General features: G+C 45.2%; 1 protein-coding gene across 2 annotated transcripts in view; it reads left to right on the top strand.

Annotated features, from left to right (window-relative positions):
* hdac3 (histone deacetylase 3) overlaps window positions 1–15,013 on the top strand; it is a 75,052-nt gene that overhangs the window by 3,300 nt on the left and 56,739 nt on the right. For both annotated transcript variants that reach the window (XM_039774226.1, XM_039774225.1), the window contains exon 3: window positions 3,967–4,109. In XM_039774226.1, the coding sequence (XP_039630160.1) occupies window positions 3,967–4,109 (143 nt within the window). The remainder of the gene's footprint in view (window positions 1–3,966; window positions 4,110–15,013) is intronic.

The raw sequence follows: 15,013 nt of genomic DNA, 5'->3' as shown, positions 1-15,013 counted from the left end.
TGCAGTGAGAGTAATATGGAAAAAGAGGATCTGCTGTGGCAACTCCTAACGGGAGCAGCTGAGAGAACAACAACATTTATTTCTATAGCACATTTTCATACAAAAAGTAGCTCAAAGTGCTTTACATAATGAAGAATAGAAAAATAGAAGACACAGTAAGAAAAGAAAATAAGTCAACATTAATTAACAGAATAAGAGTAAGGTCCGATGGCCAGGGGGGACAGAAAAAACAAAAAAAACTCCAGACGGCTGGAGAAAAAATAAAATCTGCAGGGATTCCAGACCATGAGACCACCTGATCAGTCCCCTCTGGACATTCTACCTAACATCAATGAAACAGTCCTCTTTGGATTTAGAGTTCTCACGGAAGGGCTTGATGAAGATGGTCACGTAGACTTCTGGCTTTTAATCCATCCATCATTGTTGGAGCATCATGAAGCTTTGAGTAGGTGGTGGTGGCGCAGGTCACCACCACAAAGAAACCGGAAAAAGAAACAGAAAAAGAGAGTAGGGGAGTAGAAGAAGAAGGTGCAGTAAGAGTAATAACGCTAAAGCAGTTACAGTATTTGGAATAGTTTGGCCATTCTGTGTACAGTAATCCCCCGCCTATCGCGGAAGTTACCTTCCGGACCCACCTGCGATAGGTGAAAATCCGCAATATAGAAAGAATACATTTTTTTTTTTTATAGTTTAAGCCTTAAAGTACCCACCCCACACGCTTTAAACACACATACACTCACCTAAAGGATTATTAGGAACACCTGTTCAATTTCTCATTAATGCAATTATCTAATCAACCAATCACATGGCAGTTGCTTCAATGCATTTAGGGGTGTGGTCCTGGTCAAGACAATCTCCTGAACTCCAAACTGAATGTCAGAATGGCAAAGAAAGGTGATTGAAGCAATTTGGAGCGTGGCATGGTTGTTGGTGCCAGACGGGCCGGTCTGAGTATTTCACAATCTGCTCAGTTACTGGGATTTTCACGCACAACCATTTCTAGGGTTTACAAAAAATGGTGTGAAAAGGGAAAAACATCCAGTATCGGCAGTCCTGTGGCTTAAAATGCCTTGTTGATGCTAGAGGTCAGAGGAGAATGAATGGGCCGACTGATTCAAGCTGATAGAAGAGCAACTTTGACTGAAATAACCACTCGTTACAACTGAGGTATGCAGCAAAGCATTTGTGAAGCCACAACACGCACAACCTTGAGGCGGATGGGCTACAACAGCAGAAGACCCCACTGGGTACCACTCATCTCCACTACAAATAGGAAAAAGAGGCTACAATTTGCACGAGCTCACCAAAATTGGACAGTTGAAGACTGGAAAAATGTTGCCTGGTCTGATGAGTCTCGATTTCTGTTGAGACATTCAAATGGTCGAGTAAACAGAATGAGAACATGGATCCATTATGCCTTGTTTCCACTGTGCAGACTGGTGGTGGTGGTGTAATGGTGTGGGGGATGTTTTCTTGGCACACTTTAGGCCCCTTAGTGCCAATTGGGCATCGGCTACCTGAGCCTTGTTTCTGACCATGTCCATCCCTTCATGACCACCATGTACCCATCCTCTGATGGCTACTTCCAGCAGGATAATGCACCATGTCACAAAGCTCGACTCATTTCAGATTGGTTTCTTGAACATGACAATGAGTTCACTGTACTAAAATGGCCCCCACAGTCACCAGATCTCAACCCAATAGAGCATCTTTGGGATGTGGTGGAGCAGAGCTTCGTGCCCTGGATGTGCATCCCACAAATCTCCATCAACTGCAAGATGCTATCCTATCAATATGGGCCAACATTTGTAAAGAATGCTTTCAGCACCTTGTTGAATCAATGCCACGTAGAATTAAGGCAGTTCTGAAGGCGAAAGGGGGTCAAACATCGGATTAGTGTGGTGGTCCTAATAATCCTTTAGGTGAGTGTATACTTATTAAAACATACTTTGTAAACACATATGATACGTGGATGTCGGGCTAAGGATATGAGTAACATCTCTCTGTTATAAAATATTTTAACTTCACGCAAGACAAGGCAGTGAGACAGGATAAGAGCTGCTGTACAGGCTTTTAAATGATTGCCACGCAGAGCGACAAGCAGCACAGAGCCAGCACAAAGTCCGCTTCCCCTTTGGCGTGCATTGAGCTCCCCCTGCCCAACACGAGGTGGCAGGAGTGTAGCGTGCCTCGGGGGGGGGGGGGGGGTTTGAGCAAAGCGATCGTGACCAGATCCCAGGACTTCTCCTTAGGTGCGTTCAACCTTCACACACACACACACACACACACACACTCCTCCTTCAGAACGCGCAGAGCAAACAGAACAGGCATGCATCTTGGCAGAAGCAGCACAAAGCCAGTAGCTGCTCTGTCCACTTCTGCTTAGCGTGTGTTCAGCTGCCCCCCTTCACAAAGAGAGCGGCAGAGACACGAAGTGGCAAAAGGACAGCTGCTCTACGGGCTTTTACGTGATTGAAGCAAAGCGCGACAAGCACAACACATGGCTGGCCAGCATCAGCAGCAAGACACCAGCTGAACCGATCGCATCTCTTTCGCGTGCGTTCAGACCCTCGCCTTACAATGCGAGCAGCGTTACAAGTGCCGCGAGAAAGATATTTAACCAGGAAATAAAGGACAAATATTGGTTTTACAAAATTTTGCATATGTAACAATTCCCATGAAAATAACAATCTCTTTAAATTGTTTATCCGGTAAAACAAACGAGGGGGTGGGCGAGCGAAGCGAGCAGGGGGTGGAGCCCCTAGTAATAATAATAGTATTAATAAATCCACGATGTAGCAGCGGCACGATAGAGGGGGGGATTACTGTATTTATAAAGCCGTGTTAGGGATGTTGATCTGGAAAAGAAAGGGAAACCACACAGGAACTGTAGCACTGCTTTGACGCTGGGTGCCGCCAGTCTGCAAAACCGAGCAGAGAACTTGCGTACGCCAGGGTATGAGCTACCGTGGAAATGTGTGTGGCTTTACTCCAAGTTTAGGTTTTATACATTGCGATTTGAGTGTGGAACCATTTGTACACAACATTATTGTGCGCACGCACCATTTATACATGAGGCTCCAGGGGTCGTGGGTTTACTCGAGCAAAGTGATCTTTGGTTTGTGAGCCAAACACGATGGTTCACAGGCAGGCAACACAAAGTCCAGGATGCAAGAATGAGAACAAAATGCACAGCGACAATTGAGCAGATCATCCAATACTTGAAAATTCTGACCAAATGAAAGGTCTTTATGTGCCACGCAAGTATTTCGTGCTTGCAGGATTTAAATAACCTCCATTTTATAAATATAAACATATTTAGGTTATCATTTTATAGTATTGCTACTTTTCACTTTCATCTGATTGGCTGGCTCAGCGCTGACTCAGCTGTGGAGTGGCCAATAGGGGGAAGGCAGTTTGAGGACTCCAGGCCTCTGAATAAATCTTATTATGGGATATCATCTCCTGTTGAATTCTGCGCTGTACTTGTCATATTTCTATTGTACTATTGTATTGAGGATGACTTGTCTTCTGTTCTGTGTATTGTATTGTATTGTATTGTATTGACCCCTTTTTTTTTTTTTTTTTTTACACCCACTGCACGCCCAACCTACCTGGAATGGGGGTCTCTCTTTGAACTGCTTTTTCCAAGGTTTCTTCCATTTTTTTTTCCCTGGGGAGTTTTTCCATTGTCTTCTTAGAGAGTCGAGGCTGGGGGGGCTGTCAAAGCCCATTGCAGCCATCCTTGTGAGATTTTGGGCTACACAAAAACAAACTGCATTGTACTTCTGTTGTCTTTTCTTAATTGTGAAGTGTAAGACTGTTTGTTTGTTTGTTTGTAACTCGGGTCGTTCCCTCTAAACCTGTGTGCGGTTGCTTTAAGCACTGGGCAGTGGATTGTTGATTAGCCCACCGAATGGAAGTGCCTGGCCAGCAGTAGACCCTCAAGTGTTTCTCTTTTGACAGGTTTTTAAGCCGTACAAGGCCTCCCAGCATGACATGTGCCGTTTCCACTCGGAGGATTACATTGATTTCCTGCAGAAAGTGAGTCCCAACAACATGCAGGGGTTCACCAAGAGTCTCAATACCTTCAATGTAGGAGATGACTGGTAAGAGCTGCTGCCCTCCTTCTCTATTTCTGTTTGATTCTGTTGATAACTTGCTCCGTGTGTGTGTGTGTGTGTGTGTGTGTGTACAGGACAGTGAAAGGTATTTGCTCCATTGTAATGGCCTCTCTTTTTGCCTGTTCTATACAAGAGTGACCTCAGACCTTTAGACAAAATGCACCATTAGAGAAAGGGAACCTAAGTGGGTGTTACTGGCCTCAGGCCTTGGCGACCCTGACCAGGTACAAGCCAGTGATGTTGCAGAGTGTAAGCCACAGTGATATGGTGAAGAAGCAGGGAGCAGCAGCCTCTGTTATTCTTTATTCTCATTTACTCAGAAATATAAACTGCTCAAAAAAAATGTAAGGAGTATCACATCAAGTCAGTGACACTTCTGGGCTGTTGATCTGCTCAGTTCAGTAGCGGAGGGGCTTGTTCATCAGTTTCAGCTGCTTTGGTGCATTAGGGGGGCAACACTGAGATGACCACCAAAACAGGAAGGAATGGTTTAACAGCTGGAGGGAGGCCACTGACATTTTTTCCTCCTCATCTGTTTCGTCACTCGTTTTGCATTTGGCTACGGTCAGTGTCACCACTGGTGGCATGAGGCCATACCTGGACCCTATGGAGCTGGCACAGGTAGTCCAACTTCTCCAGGATGGCAGGCACATCAATATGTGCCTCCATTGCCAGAAGGTTTGCTGTGTCTCCCAGCACAGTCTCAAGGGCATGGAGAAGATTCCAGGAGACAGACATGCAGTTTATCTAGGAGAGCTGGACAGGGCCCCTCGAAGAAGGTCCTTAACCCATCAACAGGACCCACTGGTATCTGCTCCTTTGGGCAAGCAGGAACAGGATGAGCATTGGCATAGCCTACAAAATAACCTCCAGCAGGCAGGTAGGCCAATGGTGTGAATGTCTCTGAGCAAACAATCAGAAACAGACTTCATGAGGGTGGCCTGAGGTCCCCATGTCCTCTAGTGGGCACCGTGGAGCGCGATTGGCATTTGCCATAGAATACCAGAACTGGCCGCCTGTGCTTTTCACAGATTAGAGCAGGTTCACCCTGAGGATATGTGACAGACGTGAAAGGGTCTGGAGAAGCCGTGGAGAACGTTGTGTTGTCTGTAACATCGTTCAGCATGACTAGACTGGTGGTGGGTCAGTGATGGTCTGGGGAGGCATATCTATGGAGGGACGCACAGACCTCTAGAGGCTAGACAATGGCAACATGACTGCCATTAGGTATCGGGATGAAATCCTTGGACCCATTGGCAGACCCTATGCTGGTTCCTACAGATCTGGGAGGAGATCCCTAAGGACACCATCAGTCGGCACATTAGGACGTTGTCAGGCATGTGTATGGTATACATACTACTGAGTACGATTTGTTGTCGGTGCAATGAAATGTCGGCCAAATGGACTCGCCTGCCAGATGCATCATTTCTCCATTTGATTTTCGGGGTGTCTGTTGATCATTTTCATTTCCATCCTTTTGTTCCTCACACATCACCATATCAGTCCATAGAAGTAGAGGCAGTCAGCAGGATTTGTTTTCCCCACTGAGATCTGATTTGTTTTCAAGGTGCTCTTTTCATTATCTTGAGCAGTGTATGAATGCTTCAGTCTCTGCAGCATGACGAGTAGTTAGACCAGAGGCTATGAAACTCGGTCCTTGTTCTTCTTCTTCTTCTTCTTCTTCCCGGATGCCCATCCTGATGTAACTCTGCCCATTTATCCGGGCTTGGGACTGGCACAAAGAAACACACTGGTTTGTGCATCCTCTGTGGCTGGGTTCATTTTTCTAATTAATCCATTGTTTTCTAATTAGTGGGGCTGACGCTAAAGTAGTTGCAGCTTTTCACCATTCAGTGTTGTCTGCTCGTTTTTTAATTGTCATTATTAAAATACAGTAGAATGAAATCAACAAAAGGGAGGTAAGCATTAAAATCTCTAGCAAACGCAGAAGTACTCGTAAATGTCATATAAATGTAAAAATCACACTGCTGTGCTTTCTTAATGTATAATAAGAGGAGAGGAGGAGGAGAGATCAGAGTCATCAGGTGTTGTCACTGATTATGAATCTGATTGAAGTGAAAATCTGAAGCCACTGTGGGCCCCCCCAGGACCGACTTTGAGGACCCCTGAGTTAAACAATGGTACCTGTCAATTTCCTCTGCAGAATAAATAGCCTAAACACAATTACTTTGATTCAACAATAGTATTGTGGTCAGCTATCAAGAAGTACCAGATTGGAAACCAGTGTCCTCAGAACTCGTTCATTTTCAAAGGAAGCAGGCAGCTCTGTATGTGGAGGAGTTACAAATCACAGCAGTCTTGACTATTCAAAGCAGGTGACCCTTTTTTGCAAGGCAGGTCAATATTTATATCCAGTAGAGAGCCAGCAATGATATCCTGTAGCAGAAATTTCCAGAAATGCTGCCTTTTCTTTAAATCACTGGTTTATAGCCCATTACACTAAGCAACACACAGAAATGTCATTTTCTTTAAAGCACTGAATTCTAGCCTATTACACTGGCACACTATTTCCTCTAGGGGTCGCTAGCTTCCTAGGTGGAATAAGTTCTTTTTTGTAATTGCGGCATTTGAAGTAACCCAAACTGCGGTGGGCTGGCGCCCTGCCCGGGGTTCGTTTCCTACCTTGTGCCCTGTGTTGGCTGGGATTGGCTCCAGCACACCCCGTGACCCTGTAGTTAGGATATAGCGGGTTGGATAATGGATGGAAGTAACCCGAAACTATATGGATGAAGTTGCAAACCTGACATTGTGGTGTCTGGAAAACTGCCTCCAGCTCAACGTCAGCAAAACCAAGGAGCTGGTGGTGGACTTCAGCAGGAGACAGCAGCTGGACTATAAGCCCCTCATCATTAATGGGACTCCAGTGGAAAGGGTGAACAGTTTTAAATACCGGGGGGGTTCACATCTCTGAGGACCTGACACGGTTTGAACACATCCAAGTTCAGACCAAAAGGGCAAAGCGGAGACTCTGCCATCTCAGACAGCTTAGGAAGTTTGGGGTCTCTTCAGTGATTCTAAAGACTTTCTACTGTGGCACTGTGGAAAGTATCCTGACACAGACCATTACATCCTGGTTTGGAAACTGCTGTGTTGGGACCATAAAGCCCTACAGAGGACCCTGCTGCAGGTCAGATCTACCATCTCTGCAGGACAATTTACACCAGAAGATGCAGGACCAGAGCTCTCAGGATGATCAAAGACTCCTCTCATGCCAGCAATAGGCTGTTTCATCTGATAAAATTGGGCAATCCTGGCCAGGACAGAGAGACTCAGAAGGAGTTTTGATCCTCAAGCCATAAGACTGTTAAATCAGAACACGCCATCTCATTCATGACCCTCCACATACTTGGACTGGACTGGAAGTTGTGCTATGCCGTCTACCCTTACCTTGTTTTGGAATTGGTCTGTCATTTAACTTGGCACCTGTCTAACTTTGGTTTTGCACAATAATCACTGCACAAATGCACCTTAACACTTAATTCTACTTTATTCACTTAATTTTTATTTATTATGTTCTATTATATTGTTATGTTTCAATCTAGTTGTGATATTCTTCTAACTTTGCACAGTTTTGATAAGTGGATCAGGATGCATTTCACTGCGTGTTGTCCTGTATACCTATCCATCCATCATCCAACCCGCTATATCCTAACTACAGGGTCACGGGGGTCTGCTGGAGCCAATCCCAGCCAACACAGGGTGCAAGGCAGGAAACAAACCCCGGGCAGGACGCCAACCCACCGCACTGTATAACTATGAATGTGACAAATAAAGAATCTTGAATCTGTATAGTGTGACAATACGGGTTCACTCCATGCTTCTGTCCTGCGTTCGGGGAACCCGTGAACCCTGCACCGTCGGTAATGTTACCGATGAGCTCAGCAGCGAGGCACAACAAATAGAGCAAGGGGATTATGCAAAAGTGCTTTTATTAAAATCAACAACAACAAAACAAAGTCCAAATTAAATAAAGTGCAGAGCTTTAAATCATTAAATAAATAAATAATCCATAAAAACAATTGTGAAGTGGAGGTTAAAAAAAAAAACAATCCTTTAAAACAATGACGAGGTTAAAACAACGCTGGAAGCGGTCCTTTAAAAAAAAATCCAATGCCTCGTGTGTGTCTTTTACCTGGCGGCTCCCCTGCTTCTCCCATTAGACTTCTCAACTGGAGAGTCGCCCTACCAGCAGCTGCCCTTCTCTCCACTCTACTGGTCTGGAGGCTTCCCGATCCCTGGCTTCGGCTGTGCTCCCCCACACTGAGACTTGGCTTTTTACCCAACGGCCAGGACGCTCACATTGGGGCTTCCATTTCCAAGCCTCCCGACTCCCGCTGCCTTCTTAGCCTTACGCGGCCAGCTGTCCTTCCGCCGGTCACTCCCGCTCCTTCATAAAATGCTCAGCAGGAGCGACCACTTCCAACTGCCCAATGTGTTGGTCAAACACCCCTGCTAGGGCTCCGCTGTCCAGCTGACTTCAAGCCTTTGCTCGTTCGCACCGGCTCTCTCTCCTCCTCGCTGCTTCCTGAAACCTCCGTCATCTTTTCCCTTCCTTTATCTTCTCTTTCTTCCTTAGCCGCCTCGTGCTTCTATTTATGAAGAGGACGTGGCAGCTGTGGCAAATCAGCAGCCCCGAGAACAATCACGGATGCGGACGATTTCTCACCAGTGCACTTAGGTGACAGACGGCCACATCACGAATCATCCCGGGAACCACTTCAGCCACACAACCACCTCGCCCCCTCGCTAAACTGCGAGTGCGGTGATTATTTATTTAAAACTGGCCGTCCTGATGGGAGCTGTGGACTCGCAACACCACATATAGATATAATGTAAAAAGGCGATATCCCTCCCTTAGTGATACGGTGGTAAGAAATCGCATAAGAGAAAATAACTTGGCTTTCTTTAATGACGTTTTACATGGCGTTACAGATGAAGGAAGCCAAATGGCAAGACAATTGCCCAGGTGAGATCTCGATGTATACAGTCTGCCATTTTCTGTCTCTACGCTGGAAGGTATTTTCAGGATGGATGACGTTGTCACCCATCCGTCCGTCGGCTTTGAGGTGTTTGGCTGCTGGTGTCTCTACATGCAGGCCCTTTCTTAGGTTCCAAACAAGGCAAGGAGCGGATTCCATTGTATCTCTAACATACAGAAATAGTCCAATGCCCATTGTCGTAGTTGTACCTTCTCTCTTCAAATGCTTGCCTAGCAGCTCTAAATCCTGAGAGCCCCCGTGTGTTAACTTTGGCCTGGCCAGTACATGTGAGTGGATTTATAAAATAATTATTTTACAGAGCACAGTGATATTAAACTTATGTTCAAATTACACACACGATTCATTGTCTTTACTCAAGGATAAAGGTCACCCAGCACTCTGACATCCATGTGTAAAAATAATTGCTGCTGATGTCTCAATACTTGGTTGCCGCACCTTTAGCAGCAATAATCTCAGCTAAACACTTCTTGTCATTTGATCGTAGTCCTTCGCTGTGCCTTTGAGGAATTGTCACCCATTCTTCTTCATTTTTTTTTTTCTCATTTCATCTCCTGGTCTTATGCATGCCACCCAACTTGCTGGTCAGAATACCTGCGTTCAGCCATTCCCCCCCATCCTGAAATGCTCTGGAGTAGACCTGTGTGCCACCCTGCTGGCAGCGGCAAGTAAACTGAAGTGGATCAGCAGGTTCATACAGTTTTTTGTGAAGCAAGTGTGGAGCTCACTTGACACCAAGGGGCAGGATGTTTGCTCTGATGAGGGAAGTAATCGTAATAACCACGGCGAGAGACGGGTGTGGAACTGATAACCATGTATTGAAGTTTCAGCAGACTTCTTCTCAAGTGAAAAACTGTCATGCATGGTAAACAAGTACAAACGGACAGAAGCAGCAAACTCTTCAGGAGCTGAGATCTTGAAACACTCCCATAATGCACCTCTTTCTTGACAAACCTGTTAGGTCTTTCAGTTTGTAGGTACATGCCATTACTTTCAAGCTTATGCTGTAGTACTAGGGGTGTTGTACCGTGTTAGCCATTATGGATGTAGTGAGAAGTCAAGCAAAATGACCGCTTTGATTGGCTAACTAAAAAGATGACAATATGTAAAGCTTTCGGGGCATCTCAGACCCCCTTCTTCAGGCAAGATGGAATATAGAGGCCCGAGTTGCCTCGAAAGCTTACATATTGCCATCTTTTTACTAAGGTTATGCTGTGTAACGCACATATAAAAATAACATAAACACTATTACACCGTAACCAATTTTTAAATAATAAATGGAAATGTTTCACCAGGTACTCCCCTCCTGTCCACTGCTGTTTCAAAAACATGCATTTCGAAGTTAGCCCCCCCCCCTGTGGTTGGGGTCCCATCCTGGGTTGGTTCCTCTGCCTTGTACTTATTTGCGCTAGGAATCCTGAAAAACGTACCATTGTCGTCGTCATCATCATCATCTTCCATATGCTCCTGTTAGGCCGGAGGTACACTTCACGCAACGCATGCTGCAGCGGATGCTCCTGCTACGCAAGCATTGTAGTGTTTATAATTGCGCGCGTACTTTACGTAAATCTGGAAGAATCCACCAGGTGGCAGTGCGAGATATTATCGCGGTGAGAACATGTTCGGCTTCTCTGTGTTGTGAATTGCCTAGAACACCTATTAAATTCCGATAACACCTTACCGCAATATCTCTGAAAAGGATGTTTATTGATTAAATCCATAAATCCAGGGATGTATGTGTCCATTCCAGGAAGCATTGGGCACGAGTGCGAAACAATCCTTGGACGAGGCCTCAGCTCATCGCAAGGTGAATCCAACACACGCACACACAGGCGTCATTTTAGCCGCACCAAATCCCAAATCTGCATATCTTTGGAAGGAAACCGGAGCACAGTGTGGAATACCAGCAACGTAACTCCCTGCGAGACAGCAGTGCTATCGCTCCACCACCGTGACACCCCCATGTGTGTATTTATTAACAGTATTCATTATTTAAATGAAATTATATGTAAAATGTAACATACACATTTTAAAGCATTTTATCATGAAAGTGATATCAAGTATAAATCTAAAGATTCTAAATGTGCAGAGAGTTAGAATATCAGACATTTAATTTGTTCTGTTTGGCGATCTATTGCTGCTTTCCGCTGCTGAAGCAAAATGCAGACATACAGATGCATTCGCGGTGCTTTTATATTCAAGCGTCGCATATTCCCGATCGTAATGGCACGATACATTTTAAAAGTCTCACATACCATCTTTTGTGCCATCTATTTTTTTTGTTTTACTTTACCTGCTGTCAGGTCCAAGAAGCTCGTAGCGATTAAAAACTGGGATGACGTTTACGACCGTCTGCTTTAATGATAAAGTAAACTACGGGGTAAAAGTGGACATTTCGAGATTAAAGCCGAAATTTCCACTTTAATCACAAAATACACCTTTTCACCGTGTCCTTTATTTTTTTCTCAGTGGCTCAAATATAACGCTATACATTATGTTGCTGTTGTTAAGTTGCAAAAATTAAAACATATAAATGACACAATACATTTTAAAAGTCTCGCATGCCATCTTTTGTGCCGTCTATTTTTTTTTTTTTTGCAACTTCATATCGGCTACATAATGTATAGCGCTGTATTTGAGCCATTCATCAAACAGCAAAGTGCGCACATCGATCCCCGAAGGATCTCCATAGAGGCTTGCTGTCACATGTAGATAGTAAACAGAGACTGTGACGTCACGTTCCGACTTTTAGCACACTGCGCCCCCCGACTTTTTGCTGGTACTGCAACTCGCGCACGCGTCGCATTAATTTCTGAGGACCTGCTCAGAGGACGTGTGAAATGAACGCTGGGAACGCGTGGCAGCCATGATGCGGACGCGTACGCGTTCTGAGCGTGAAGTATAAATGAGCCCTTAGGGTTTACCACAGCAGATCGTCTTTTTCCATCTCTTCCTGTCTTAGTGTGAAAAGTATTTTCAAAAAGTGGATGGATCAAGGCTCAAATGTGACATCATTTATACAGGGTGCGCCAAAATGAAGTGGCACATTTCTCAAGGTCATTGTGCCAGGTGGGTTGGTGGGGGTCCTTTGATCGGCGACCCCTTGTAGTTTTCAGTCGGCAGGCCACATACCTTGGTCCGGTGTGCACCGTGCTTTCACTGTCGAAGCGTTCTTCAAAAACGACAAATCCATCATCGCTATGCAACACGCCTTCCGAACGCACTTCAGCATTCCTCCTAACGGTGACGTCCCAAATCGGGGAAAAAAATTCTCTGGTGGGCGGCAAAATTTAGACAGAAAATCTCCAGGCCATCCTCGGAGTGTACGAACGCCTGAAAACATCCAAGCTGTAAGAGACGTCCATTTTGCAGTCTCCTAGACATTCAGCGCCCTTCTGCCTTTGGCATTTAACACGTCTTTGAGGACCTTCATTTCCATCCCTACAAAATTATGGGAGTGCAGGAACTTGCTGAAGAGACTGGGAGAGCCGTGGAGAGTTGTGCACCAACATTCATCGAGATGCCAGCGTCATGCGATGTCAGTGACAAGGCACATTTCCATTTGAGTGGTGGCGTAAATAAGCAAAACTTGCGCTATTGGGCTGAAACCCACCCTCATGAACTTCATCAGAGACCCCCGCACAATGAGTGTGTCACAGTTTCATGCGCCGTTGCAGAATGTGACATTGTAGGCCCTTACTTATTTGAGGGGCCGGGAAGCAGCAGTCACCGTCACTTCAGAATGTGACATTGAAGTGCTAGAGAACTGGATGTGCTGGATGCCTGGAGCAACAGCTCATACGCCCTGCACGGAGATCCATGCAAGTTTTGTGGGAGATGTTTCCAGGGAAGCTGATCTCCTTGCGTGGTGATGTCGGGTGGTCTTCAGGGTCGCCTGATCTCCCTCTGTTGCGATTTCTTCTTGTGGGGCTCTCTCAACTTGAAGGTATACACACACTGACCTGAAAACCTAGAAGCCCTCAAGGACATCACTGGCCACAAAACCGCCGCTATTACACTGGAAATGGCCGAACGAGTCATGTGAGCGTTCAGAAATCGCCTCGAGGAGTGTATCGCTAATGATGGCCTCCATCTTGAAGACATGATTTATAAAATACAGTGATAATCGATTTTGTATGCCCCTTCTTGGGTCGTAATGAAATGTATTCTCTTTTGTAGTGTTTTTGTAGGATAAACATTTGAATTGTGGTCCATCTTTTTGGCTCACTCTATGTTTCAGCTCCCAGTTTGTCATTAAAATGTAAAAAGCATCGTTAAATGTAAAATAGAGGAACTTTTTTTTTTTTTTTTTGTGTGTGTCTGTCCCCAACCCAAACCCCCCAATTCAACACTTCAACAGGTTGAATTTTTACTTTATACGAGGTCAGGTCAGATTCGACAAAACAGCTTGGGATCCCAATTGGCAACCCCCCCAGGGCAGACACACGGTCCAGTTCTACCTTGCGGAAATGACACTGAAGCCGCAAGCCAGGTGTTACACGGGCATCCTGTTAACCTGCCTATGATGTTAAACTGCATCCGGCCCATCAAGCGGTCCTTCATCTTGCAGGGAAATCATGGGAATTGGAGGCAGAATTGGCACTCTGGGCACCAAAAACCAAACTTGACGCAGCTGTGAGACGACTGCCGGGACTCATTTCTACTCTCTGCTGTGCTCGTATTATGAAGGGGATGAGGTGGCTGCTAGCAGAAGATGATGTAACGGCACCTGGAGCGCTTCTGAGTGCAGTATAAAAGAGGGCGCCAGAGTCGGGAGGTGGAGGTGGGAAAGAGGAAGAAGAGAGAAGAAGAGACTGAGCCATTTTGGGAAGAATTGTGTGCATTGCGTTCTGTAAAGGCAAGAAAAAGATTAAAGGGTATGCTGTGCTTTTGGACTTGTGTGTCTGTGCCCGTCTGTGTTCGGGTTAGGGGTCTGTCTAACACCCAGTCTTCCACAGGGCACGTATAATATATAAACCAATAACAAAAGACACATCAATTCTGTAGTTTTGCATCAGGATGCAGAACTGGGAGACCTCGTCACTCTCCCATAAAGCTGAAACAGGTGAAGCACTCGGGCACAATTGATGTCTGCCCAGTCTGTCCAGTGCCAGCCACTGTCACTTGTGACTCTTTCGGTGTTCTTGGTGGCCTCCCTCACTTATAGTCCTGAGTGTTTGTGGCCAGCCTGCTCTAGCTGATGTACCGCTTGGCCGCACTCTTTTCTATTTCTCAATGATTGCATTAACTGGATATTCAGTGACTTGGATGTTTCCTTGTCTCCGTCCCCTGACTTATGTTTTTCATGGAGTTGCTTGAGTGTTCCTTGATCTTCATTATGTAGGTTAGGTCACCATTCTGACCCTCCAGATACAATCGATGGAAACACCAGACAATTTTGTAAAAATTTTTAAACTCAACGGGCGTGCTCAGTGATGGTTTACGGTGTCGTATTAAATGCTTATGTGTTCGTACTTTGTTTTTAAATATAATTTTTTATTAATTTAGAACACTTTGTAGAGATCCATTTTCACTTTGACATTAAAGAGTCTTTTTCTGTTGATCAGCATCACAAAAGACCAATTAAACCCTCTGTGATTCAAAGTGGAACAGCAGTAAGATGAGCAAACCTCCATGGGGGTGAAGACTTTATAGGTACAATAAATCTGAAGATTTCTTCTTTGAGTTTGGTCAGCAGAGATTTTAGTTTTGATGTTGAAACTCTGCTGATCCGCATCACAGCTTCCATAATTCAAAGGAGCTCCGTTAAAGTTCCTCACCCGCCTGAAATGACAGATTTTTTTTTTTAAACTGTAGTTTGGTGCAGCTGACATGACTTATGGAGCTGACGTGTAATTACTGTGCAGTGTG

Source organism: Polypterus senegalus, chromosome 13, assembly GCF_016835505.1.
Source record: "Polypterus senegalus isolate Bchr_013 chromosome 13, ASM1683550v1, whole genome shotgun sequence".
Lineage (NCBI taxonomy): Eukaryota > Metazoa > Chordata > Cladistia > Polypteriformes > Polypteridae > Polypterus > Polypterus senegalus.
Note: the sequence above shows the minus strand (reverse complement) of the source record. Positions and strands in the feature narration are given on the sequence as shown.